We start from the raw sequence: 10,827 nt of genomic DNA on the forward strand, positions 1-10,827 counted from the left end.
AGGGAGCTGAAGTATTTATACACCTTCTCCATCAGTCATTGGTTGAGGGCTGCTTCCTCCAGGTAGGGCCAGAACTCCCTGTCTTTACTGGGCTCCAAAGGCCAGAGGAAGCTTCTAGGCAAAGAACTGCAAGTGCTGCAGGTTGGAGTGGGCTACTGACCCTGCAAAGGTTGAAAGCTAAAAGGATGTGGTTGAGACGTTGATCACGTCTTCTCCATCATGATCGGGTCCCCGTTCTGCTCCAACTGCCTGTGTGACATCAAGTCAAGTTATGTAACTTCATCTTATGATGAGTATGTATCATTTTGTAAGAATAATGAATTTTTTGAAAAGGATCATATTTATCTGGCAGGACAGTTCAGAGGGTTAAACAAAATGACAATTAAAAACAAACCATTCAATTAAAAAAAATTCCAAGCTAGGAAATAAGTAATAAAGATTAAAATAAACACAGTTGGAATACAATAAAATCATTACGATGAAGGACATAGGACCCTAATTTGACATGGATGATGTTAAACACATGTTATACAATAAAGCACGTTATAAAACAAAGAAACAAAACAAAGGAGGGCATATGTGTATACACATAGCTGATTCACTTTGTTTCACAGCAGAAACTAACACGTTGGAAAGCAATTATACTCCAATAAAAAAATAAAATATTGATTGAAAAAAAACTCACAAAACAAAATAAAATCCCCTAAGAGTTACTGAGGGCTTTTTATGTGCCAAACCCTGTTTGAAAGGGTTTGTGTGCATTAACTCATTTAATTCTGATGGCAATTCAATGAGACAATCCTGCTGTTGCCCCCATTTTATGTGAAGGAACTCAGGTGCAAGGAGGCAAGCAGTTTGCCACACATCACATGGTGAGTAAGTGGAGGAGTCGGACCTTGAACCCGGGTGATCCAGTTCTAAAATCAGGGCTCCCGTCCAGGATGCCGTCAAGTACAAGGAGTCCACACAGTGCTGGGATGGAGTTGGTGCTTCATGCGCACTTGTTCTCTTTCAGTTAATTAAACTTTGGCCAAACTGCTCACTTGGCCAGGACTTTTCCTTCCTAAGCATTTTGACAATCTCAGAAGGCTTTTCAGAGCCTTTCAAAACCCCCGAGAGACCAGCTGCCAAGGTATGACCTGATCAGGGAATGGAAAGGAAAGGCCCTGGAACCTCAGTAAGGGTAATGGGGTGGGGGTAGGGGGGCAGAAAGGCCTGGAAAACAGCTCCTGATCTTGCCCGACTTGTTGTGTGACCCTGGCAAGTCCTTGAAGCATCCTCCGTGTTTCCTTTGATCAAATCAGGATGCTGGATTTATGGAGCGCAGCTTCACTGCTTTCCATGCACTGGCATGCTAAATCCTCCAGGCACCCCTGGGAGGTGGCTTTTATTTCCATTCTCATTTACAGAGGGGGAAACAGAAGCTACGAGAGGTGAAGAGATTGGTCCAGAGTCCAGAGTTAGGCAATGTCGGGGCTGGGATTCAAATCCAGATCTCTGTGACCCCCACAGCATGGATTCTGAGCCTCTGGAATATTGTTTTCCAGGAATAAATGCAAACATCCAGGATGCCTGACATGGTGCCAGCAGGTGCCTCGAGCAGGTGACTCGTGGCACTGGATTGGCCCCATGGATTCTGAGTTGGTTTCCCTCACTTTTCTTCTTTTTTAACTGTATGCATTTATTTATTTGACTGTTCTAGGTCTTAGCTGTGGCAAGCAAGATCTTCAGCCTTCGCTGGAGCATGTGGGATCTGCTTTGCTGACCAGGGATGGAACCTGAGCCACACATATTAGGAGTCTTAGCCACTGGACCAGCAGAGAAGTCCCTCCCTCATTCTTCTCAATGATAAAACATGAATGCCCCCTGGATCAGATCAAGGAAGCAGAAGCATCATCACACTGAAGGCGTGAAATCCTAAAGGGGCAGGCAGTGAGCTTACAGTCCACAACACTGTAATAGGGGATGTGGCCAACCGGGGGAGTGGTTAAAAAAGAGGAATCCAGTGACAATCGCTATTGTCATTTATAGAATGTTTACCATATACCAGGCACTGGGTTAAGCTCTTTATGCAGATTATCTCATAAAAGCCCTAAGAGGTGGGCTCCATTATAATTCCCATTTTCTAGAGGAGGAAATTGAGATTCAGAGGAGGAAAGGAACTTGCCCGAGGTGTCACATCCCTGGTAATCAATGTAGAAATGAACCACATCTGCAGGGCTCCTGAACTGATTTTTTTTTTTTTTTTTTTAGTTTTTTATTTATTTATTTATTTTTGACTGTGCTGGGTCTTATTTGCTTCGAGGGCTTTTATCTAGTTGTGGCGAGCAGCGGCTACTCTCTCGTTGTGTGTGGGCTTCTCACTGGGGTGACTTTTCTTGTCGTAGAGCAAGGACCCTAGGGCACTTGGGTTCAGCAGTTGCAGTTCCTGGGGTCTGGAGCGCAGGCTCAGTAGACGGGGCTCATGGGCTTGGTGGCTCCGCGGTATGTGGGATCCTCCTGGATCAGGAGTCTAACCCATCCTGCACTGGCAGGCGGACTCCCCACCAATGAGCCGCCAGGGAAGCCCCAGAGCTGATTCCTAATCAAATCTGTGGTGGGCAAACCACTGACCAGCGTCTCTAAATGAAGGATACTTCCACTTTGGAATATAATAACAGTGATTCATATTCATAAAGTACTTTCATTTGCAAATTACATTCGCCATCGGAAATCCCGAGGGGTGGGCACTCATGCCATCACCGTTTGGCAGAGGAGTTCACTGAAGAAGCTTGAATGATCTGCCCAAGATTCTGGGATGAAGAAGCACAGGCTCGGGAACCAGGCCAACCTGGGTTCAAACCCTGGCTCTGCCCTTTTCATTCCTTCAACAAATACTGACTGAGTGCACTTAGTTGTGTGAGCTCCGGCGAGTGACTGCCCCTCTCAGAACTTCCTTTTCTTCTTTGTAAAATAATATTAACACCACTCATCGAATCCATTCCCTTGCTTCATGCGAAAAGGCCAGACACTTGCTTTCCCAGGCTTCCCTGCGGCTAAAGCATGAGCATGTGACCTGACGCTGGCCAATGAGATTTAAAAAGAAGCCTGCCGGGGGCTGCTGGGAAAGATTAAGCTGGGAGGGGGAAAAAAAACTAGCATAGAAGAGGGCACACCCCCTTCACTGTTTGGACATCATGTGTCTCTATTTGAAGGCTGGAACTAGGTAGCCATCTCATGATACCACACATCCAGCCTGAGGACCAAGCTACCTGCAGGAGCTGGAGGAGTAGGACAGGAAGAATCTAGAATCCTTGGTGGTCCAGTGGTGAAGAATCTGCTTAGCAGTGCGGGGGACTCAGGTTCCATCCCTGGTCTGGCAGCTAAGATCCCATGTGCCGCGGAACAGATTAGACTGCGCGCTGCAACTACTGAAGCCCCGAGCGCTCTGGAACCCGCTTGACACACTTAGGGAGTCCGTGTGCCCCAATGAGAGATCCCGCATGACCGAACGAATGTCACTTGTGCTGCAGCCAAGACCTGACACAGCCTAATTAATTAATTAAAAAAAAGAATCTAGAATCCTAATGGCATCATGGAACCATTAGCCCAAAGCCTTGAAACTCCCTGTTAGGTGAAAAGATGCATCTTCCTCCTTGTAGAAGACACTTTTGGTTTCCTATTCTGTGATTTGTAACCCAAGTGGGAGGACTACCTTGATTGAATTGCTGAAAGGATTTCAGTGATAGTACATAGAAAGCATCTAATTGGTGCCTGGCACAACAAACAGCAGCTCCTCCGGAAATCATCTCAGGCTTTAACCCTGAGACTCTTCCAGGGACCAAAGACCCTCCTGGCCTGGCAAATTAGCTCTCTGCCTCTCCTATTGAGAAAAGCTTGTCGTTTTCCCAGAAAGCAGAAACCCAGCAGTGGCCCAGAACCACCACCCCATCACTCTGATGAGACTGACCCCAGCTTCCAAACTGGAATCAATCACACTACCGTTTGTCTAATGGATTTTGATTTTCACTCCCCTGACGGGGAAGGCAAGGGCTGGTGCTTGGTTTGTCTCCGTGTTGCCAGAACATCCATCAATTATTAACAACATCAGTTCAGCCACTCAGGGCCGCTATCAGAAGGAAAAGACTTGCTGCAACCCAGCCCACCAGCCAGAGAGAGGACTCTGCTGCTGATTATTGATGAAAACAAGCCCTATGTACTGTGGGGTAGGCACTGTGCTAAATTCTGGCAAATGCGATGACCCTTCAAGGCGGACCTTTTATCTATACTTTCCAGGCTGGAGGCCACAGCTTGGAGAGGGGAAGACCTCACTGAAGGCCAGAAACTGGAGAGACGGTGAACCTGGCCTTAAAAGCCAGGTCTGTCTGTGGTCCTGCACATATAAGATACGGCATTTCTGGATCTCACAATCACCCAGCCATGGTCCTCCATTTGACTTCTTATCCTGCGAACCCTGAGAAATTTCTACAGGCCTTGCTGTTCTAATAAGTGAAGCTTCCAAGTTGGGGAGCTGGGAGCGGGTGGGGAGGGCAAAGAACAAATCACCCAAGGGGGCCAGGGGCACGGAGAACTGGGTTGCAGGTGGGTTGAGCGGAAGGAGTGACAGGTCCTTGAGACATGCTGACTGCTCCATTCATTCATTCCATCTGGATTTATCTGGAGCTGCTCTGTGCCAGGCACCATGATGGGTACTGGGAATGGGGCAGTGAATACAGCTCATGACGCTCATATTGTTATAGAGGAGGAACTGAGAAACACAAAGAAGCAGGTACAATTTCAGATAGTGCTCAAGCCCTGTGCAAGAAAGACACTACAAAAGGTCAGTGTAAGAAGAGAGAGGCTGTCTTAGATAGGGGTCAGGAAAGGTCTTTTGGAGGAGGGGACATCTGAGCCGGGACCAGCTCCTAAAAGGAATGAGAAAGAGTACCCAGCCATGGGACAATATGGGGAAGAGAATTCCAGGTGGTAGGAACACAAGCGCACAGGTCCTGAGTTAGGACAAAGACGCATCTGTGTAGGGAAGAGCAAGGAGGCCAGTGGGGCTGAAACTGAGTGAACTAGAGAAGAGGTGAGTTCAGAGAGGTTATGGGGCCGAATTCGTGGTGAAGGGTTTGGACTTTATTCTGTAGTGGGAAAACTCTCTGGAGCATTTTGAGCAGATGAATAATGTGATCCAATTACATCTAGAAAAGCTCATTCTGGCTGCTGAATGGGGAATGGATTGCAGGAGGCAAAGGTGGAAGCAGGGAGACTGGGAAGGAGACTATGGTACTTAATCACTGTGGAAAGAAGAGTAATTCAAAATCACACTTGAGTCTGAATTTCTGGCTACTCCCATTTGCCTGCTGTGTGACCTTAGGCAAGTTAGTTAACCTCTCTGATCTTCCCTCTTTTTGAAAGATGGGATATAATAATAGGGAACTGGTATAAACCTAAATGTGTTGTCCATATACAGTGGATATGTGATCAATGGCAGGATTTCTACGCTGAGTGCCAATGAGCCTGCCTGCCACACACCCTTTCAGCCTTGGCTGCAAATATCCTAGATCGTCCATCTGCTAGGACTAGCTAGCAGCCCCAGCCCATGATCACAGAGAGGTCATGAAACTCGTCCCTGTGATCGGATTAACCTGAGGGAGTGATGAAGCTGTTTATTCCCAACCAGCACCTTTTACAAGCCTGAGCTACCTACCTTGCTGCCAGGCACCAACCCAAACAGAGCCCTTTGCCTACTTCTTCTGGGAAATGGACCCTCCCTGCTCTGCCCTCACTTTCTTGTCTTGGGGACAGGACAGAGAGGAGGGAGTCATATCTGGGTCTAAACCAGGTGTGGAGGGGAGAAACCTGGTCAGGCCTGGAAATAGCAAAATAAGTCTGCTGATCCTAAGCTGGTTAAGGGTGAGTGACTATGTCTTAAGACAGAGGCTTTTTGGACACGAACCCCGGGGCAGGATTATGGCCAGAGGCAGCCCGCAAAGAGGAGACGGGCCTAGGAATCTCTGTGTCCTCTTTAGGGTGGACAGGGAAAAAAGAAAACCTCTCTCTGCGCTCCAACCAGCCACTCAGTCCTACATTCACACTCGCAAAGGCCTCTCCTTCGGCAGGCAGATCTGGAGAGAGGGCCCCCTCCAAATCCCCTCCAGATCTGGCCCTCCACGTGGTCTTTAGTGAGGGGCCAGTTGAGCCAGGGGGCACCCACAATGAGAGGGCAGGACAGGCCTCTGGCAGTAGGCTGTCTCCTACGAGCTCACACATCATGGCTGGCATGCAGATTTCCTTCTCTCTTTTTCTTTTTGCCATGAATGCATTTACCTGTTCTTCCCCTGGCTTACTGGCCCTGCTCTCAGGGAAGGAGTTATGTTCAGTGTATCTTTCCCAGCTTGGTCTTCCTGGACCCTGACCTTGGTGCCTCTCTGCTCTGGCTCCCTCTGGGCCGCATGGCCTCTTTTGTGGCACTGCACACAGTGTGTTCTCATTTCCTTGCAGCTCCCAGCACCTTGGCCACATGAAGATAGGCCCCCATCTCTCTGAGGCATCCCCAAGTCCCAGTCTAACACAGACAAGTTGCTCATCAGCAAATGACCTCCTGCCCTGGTCTGGCTCGCTACTCAAGCCTTCCTTCATCCCTTACAGCCCCTGTTCTTTTTTTTTTTTCATTCATTTTTATTAGTTGGAGGCTAATTACTTTACAGTATTGTAGTGGTTTTTGCCATACATTGACATGAATCAGCCCAGCCCGTTTTTTTACATGGCAGCATATACTTCTATCCATTGTGACTGGACCCATTCCTGCCTCTTTCTCCTGCTTTCTTTTTCACATGGCCTCATTTTTTCTCCCCTATTTCAAAATTTACATCCTCTTCCGATAGCCAAAGCATCTTTAGAAGCTGCATCAACCATTCTGGGAATCAATTCACCAAATAAATGAAGAAAGGACAAACCAGGGGTGACCCTTCGCCCACAGGCGCCCATAACCAGCTGCACGCATCATGCACGCACACAGCCATCCCTCAGAGTCCCTTTGCCTCATTTTTCTCACTTATGTTAAAACTGCCTGACAGTATCTCAATGTCCTCCAAGTAGGTCTGTAAGCTGCTTCATTCCCTCCTTGAAGCAAAGTGGGGTTATAAATATAGGGATAAGTATTAAAATTGCAGAGTGACTCTCCTCTAGCCTGGGTCTAGGCATCCACAAGGGAGCATTATGTAGAACAGACCGAACCCAACTCCACTCCATCTCGAGGCTTTACTGCCCCTCTATGCCCTGTTATTTGCAGTGTCCGTTCTCTTGATGTGGGTTTTCGTAAGTCTCCACAAATCCTTTTCTCCAGCAAAGTTGGGGTATAAAGTATTGAATAATAAAAGAATGAGGTGGCCAGAGCCACACAGGAACGAACAGTCTAAAGGGGGTGTTGGTTCTCACCTCTAAGGTCTCAGCCACAGCCCTTTCTTTTTCCTGGTCTTCATATTTGTGGGAACTAAGCCACAGTTCCCCCAGCTGTGGTCCTCGATCTGGGCACACAGGCAGAACCACCCCCCGACCCCAACCCAGCACCGTCCGGATTTCACACTCACCTTGGCGGCCACAGAGGAATTGGGCTTCTCCAGCAAGTCCCAGAGTTTCTTCCTCTTCTCCGCGCAGCACGTGTTGTCGAACTCCTCGCCCTCCCGCTCGCGTAGCGTCTCCGCCTCGCGCTTGAGTTCCTCGTTCATTTGTTCCTTCTTCTGGTGGTAGCGGGCCTGGCAGCAGGACTCCAGGTAGATTTCGTCGATGCCCCAGTAGTCCAGCTCTTGGCTGAAGCTGAGTGCGCACATCTCCTCCATCATGTGCAGCCGCCCGGTGCGGTAGAAGTTGAGGATGGAGGTGAAGGCGCCCGGATGGCGGTCGAAGAAGTACTCGTTGTCGTCGAGGCTGTAGTCGTCACACACCTCCAGCAGCGAGTCGTGCGTGTTGCAGTCGCGGAGCTTGCCCAGCCGCGTGCGGGGCAGGCGGTCCAGGGTGCGCCAGAGCACCTCGTGTGCCAGCCCTCCGACATTGAGGCGGACGCGCCTCGAGCACGCCTTGCTGCGCACGATCTCCATGGGCTCGGGTGGCAGCGAGCTAGTGGAACGGGAGCCATGCTTCGTCATGCCCGCCGGCATCGCTGGTCCGGCCGCCCCCGCCCCCCCTGCCCCCCCAGGCCGCTGTCACTGGACGGCGAGGCCGGCCGCCGCGGGGGAGGGGGGCAGGGAGCGCTGTGGGCTGCTGCGGGTGCAGGGGGCCGCGCGGGCGCGCGTCACGGCCGTCTTCTCACCTCCATCCCGACGGCTGCGAGGCAGAAAGCGGACGCAGGTCAGCGGACGAGGAGCTGTGCGCGGCCCCTCCCCACCTCTCCACCCCTGCCCCGGCCGGCCTTGACCTTCCCGGCTCTTAAGCCGCTCAGGGCCGCCGCCGGGCTGGGCGCTGTCCCTCCTGCCGGTGCTGAAGTCCGCCCCCCCCCCCCCCCCCGTGACTGGAGGGAGGGGCCGCCCTCCGGAGCGGGGAGAGGGCCCCCAAGAGGCACCGGGGGCACCCGGGAGGCCCCACCCCGGGCTTCCACCGCCCTGGCTCTACTCTGCCGCCTGGGGCGCTGTCCGCCCCGTCGAGTGCTGAAACTCGCTTTGCTCTGTGTCTCCCCGTCGAGGGCCGCACCTGGCCCCGCCATGCTGAAAGGAGGGCAGCTAAATGAAAAAACTTTTCTTCTTCTTCTTCTTCTTTTTTTAAATACTTATCTTTTCCTTCCCCCGCTCAGAGATAATTAGGATTTGAAGGCTGGGGGTGGGGTGGGGGCGGTGGGGCGGTGGGAGGGGGATTGCTTTTTCTAAATCTTTAAAGATTTGGGGAATTCTGGAGGGTTTCAGGTGCCCACCTGTCGGTCACAACAGACCGGATAGTCACGACAGCCCCACTGTCCTGGAGCGACCCCTCTCCCCAGGCCACACGGGAGCATCTCTTGAGGTCTCTCCGGAGACGAGGTGAACACAGGACGCAAAGCCAAGCTCTGCGCGGGGTCCCGCCCCTCCCTCCGCGCCCTCTGCCCCACGGCGGGGGTTGGCGCACAAAGTCCGGGGGACCCACCTGGCCCGTCCTCCCCTAGCTCCTTCCCCGCCCCCTTCTCCTTCTCCTCCTCCTCCACCACCTCCTCGCTCCTCTCCTGCGATGGCTTTTTATAACTCCGGGTTCTGCGCCTTTCCCGGGGCTTGGAAGAGAAGGGGTGGGGGAGGTGGGAGGCGGGGAAAGGAGCTGAATTTTCTGGCCTTTTCAAAACGAGCCCTCCTCCCTCCGCGCACTGGTGATCTCAGGGCTCCTCTGAGCCCCTAGGCATGTGAAGCTCACGCCCTACCCCCTCACCCAAGAATGGGGATCGCGCGTCTCCCCCGAGCCCCGGCTCCTGCCCACTCCCCCCCCCCCCCCCCGCCTGAAACCGCGGAGCCTGGGTAGACCAACAGGCCGAACCGCGACAAGCGAGCCCCTCTCCTGGGTCCCCCTGCGTCCCCGCCGCGCGCCCCAACACTCACCCCCAGGGTGGCCGCTTCCCAGGGCCAGGGACCGCGCATTGCCGCGGTCGCCCGGGCGCCCCCGCCCGCGGGCAGCGGCGGACCCGGGGCCGGGCTGGGCCCGGCCTACGCCGGCCGGGCAGGCGACGCGCCGGAGCTGCAGGCGCTGCGGGGCCGGAGCGCGCTCTCCGAGGTTGGGGGCGCCGGCGGGCGCTGGGGGCGCGGGCGGCAGGACTGAGGTCGGGCGGCGCCTCGCGATCCACCTCCTCCTCTTCTGCTCCCGCGGCAGCGGTGGCGGCTGCTTGGGCGAGATCAACAAGTCGGGGCTGAGCTTGGCTCCGCGCTCGCTGCGATTCTGTCCCGCACTTCTGAGCGCCCGGAGTCGGGCACCGAGGCGGGACGGCGCCACCTGCGGGTTGGAAGCGTGCTCGCCGCTTAACTCCTGCCTGCCCGGCCCGGCTGGTTGGTAAGGCTGGGGGCGGGTTAGGGATTTGGGCGAAGGATGTGCCCCTAACGACTGCCTGCTTCTCAATTCCACCTTCCTTCATCCGGTCATCAGTGTGGCTTGAGCGCCTACTGTATGCAAGGCCCTGAGATAAGCATCTGAGATACAGCTGTAAACCAAACGCAAATATCCAGCCCTTGTGGAGCTGGTTGGAAGCAGAACAAAACCAAGAAAGTCAAAGAATATGTCAGACCATGATAAGCGCAGAGGAAAGGCAATGGGGGATGGGGGGTGGTGAGGAGGGAGGGGAGGTGGAGTGAGAGGGGAGAATTGCAATTTTAAATAGCCCTTGGTTTCATAAGCTTCCATTCTAGACTCTAAGCTCTAATTCTAGAAATGAATTCTAGATTCTAGTGGGGGAAGGTGTGCAATAAGTATATCAACAAATAAATATCCAGTGTGGCAGCTGGCGATAACTGCTAAGAAGAAAAATAAAGCAAGGTGATGGGAAGAGAGAGTGAGGGGTGAGCCAGCTTATAAACCTTGGGGATTCATTCATTCATGTTACTTTGGACAACTGGCTTTAAGAGCCTCTTGTGTGCCAGGTCCTATGCCAGGCTCAGCAAGGATTATGTCCTTCCCTGGGGCGCCCTGTCCAGTGGGGGAGAATGGATGGATCGAATAATCTCCAGAAATGAATAAAAAAGTTGAATAACTTACCTAGAGAAGTGAGCAAGGCCTTCCTGAGGATGCCACAGTTGGGCCCATGTTTACTTTTTTCTTTTTTTGTTTAAAGATTTTTTTTAATGTGGACAACTGAAGAAGTCTTTATTGAATTTGTTGCAGTATTGCTTCTGCTTTATGTTT

At 52.3% G+C, this 10,827-nt stretch overlaps 1 protein-coding gene across 1 annotated transcript in view; it reads right to left on the bottom strand.

Annotated features, from left to right (window-relative positions):
• KCNB1 (potassium voltage-gated channel subfamily B member 1) overlaps window positions 1-10,174 on the bottom strand; it is a 116,580-nt gene extending 106,406 nt beyond the window's left edge. The window contains exons 1-2 of the mRNA XM_070472745.1: window positions 9,537-10,174; window positions 7,575-8,307 (exon numbers count right to left, since the gene is read on the bottom strand). Coding sequence (XP_070328846.1) covers window positions 7,575-8,141 — 567 coding nt within the window. The 5' untranslated portion in view covers window positions 8,142-8,307; window positions 9,537-10,174. The remainder of the gene's footprint in view (window positions 1-7,574; window positions 8,308-9,536) is intronic.
• Window positions 10,175-10,827: the final 653 nt, after the last annotated feature.

The sequence above is a fragment of the Odocoileus virginianus genome, chromosome 9 (assembly GCF_023699985.2).
Source record: "Odocoileus virginianus isolate 20LAN1187 ecotype Illinois chromosome 9, Ovbor_1.2, whole genome shotgun sequence".
Lineage (NCBI taxonomy): Eukaryota > Metazoa > Chordata > Mammalia > Artiodactyla > Cervidae > Odocoileus > Odocoileus virginianus.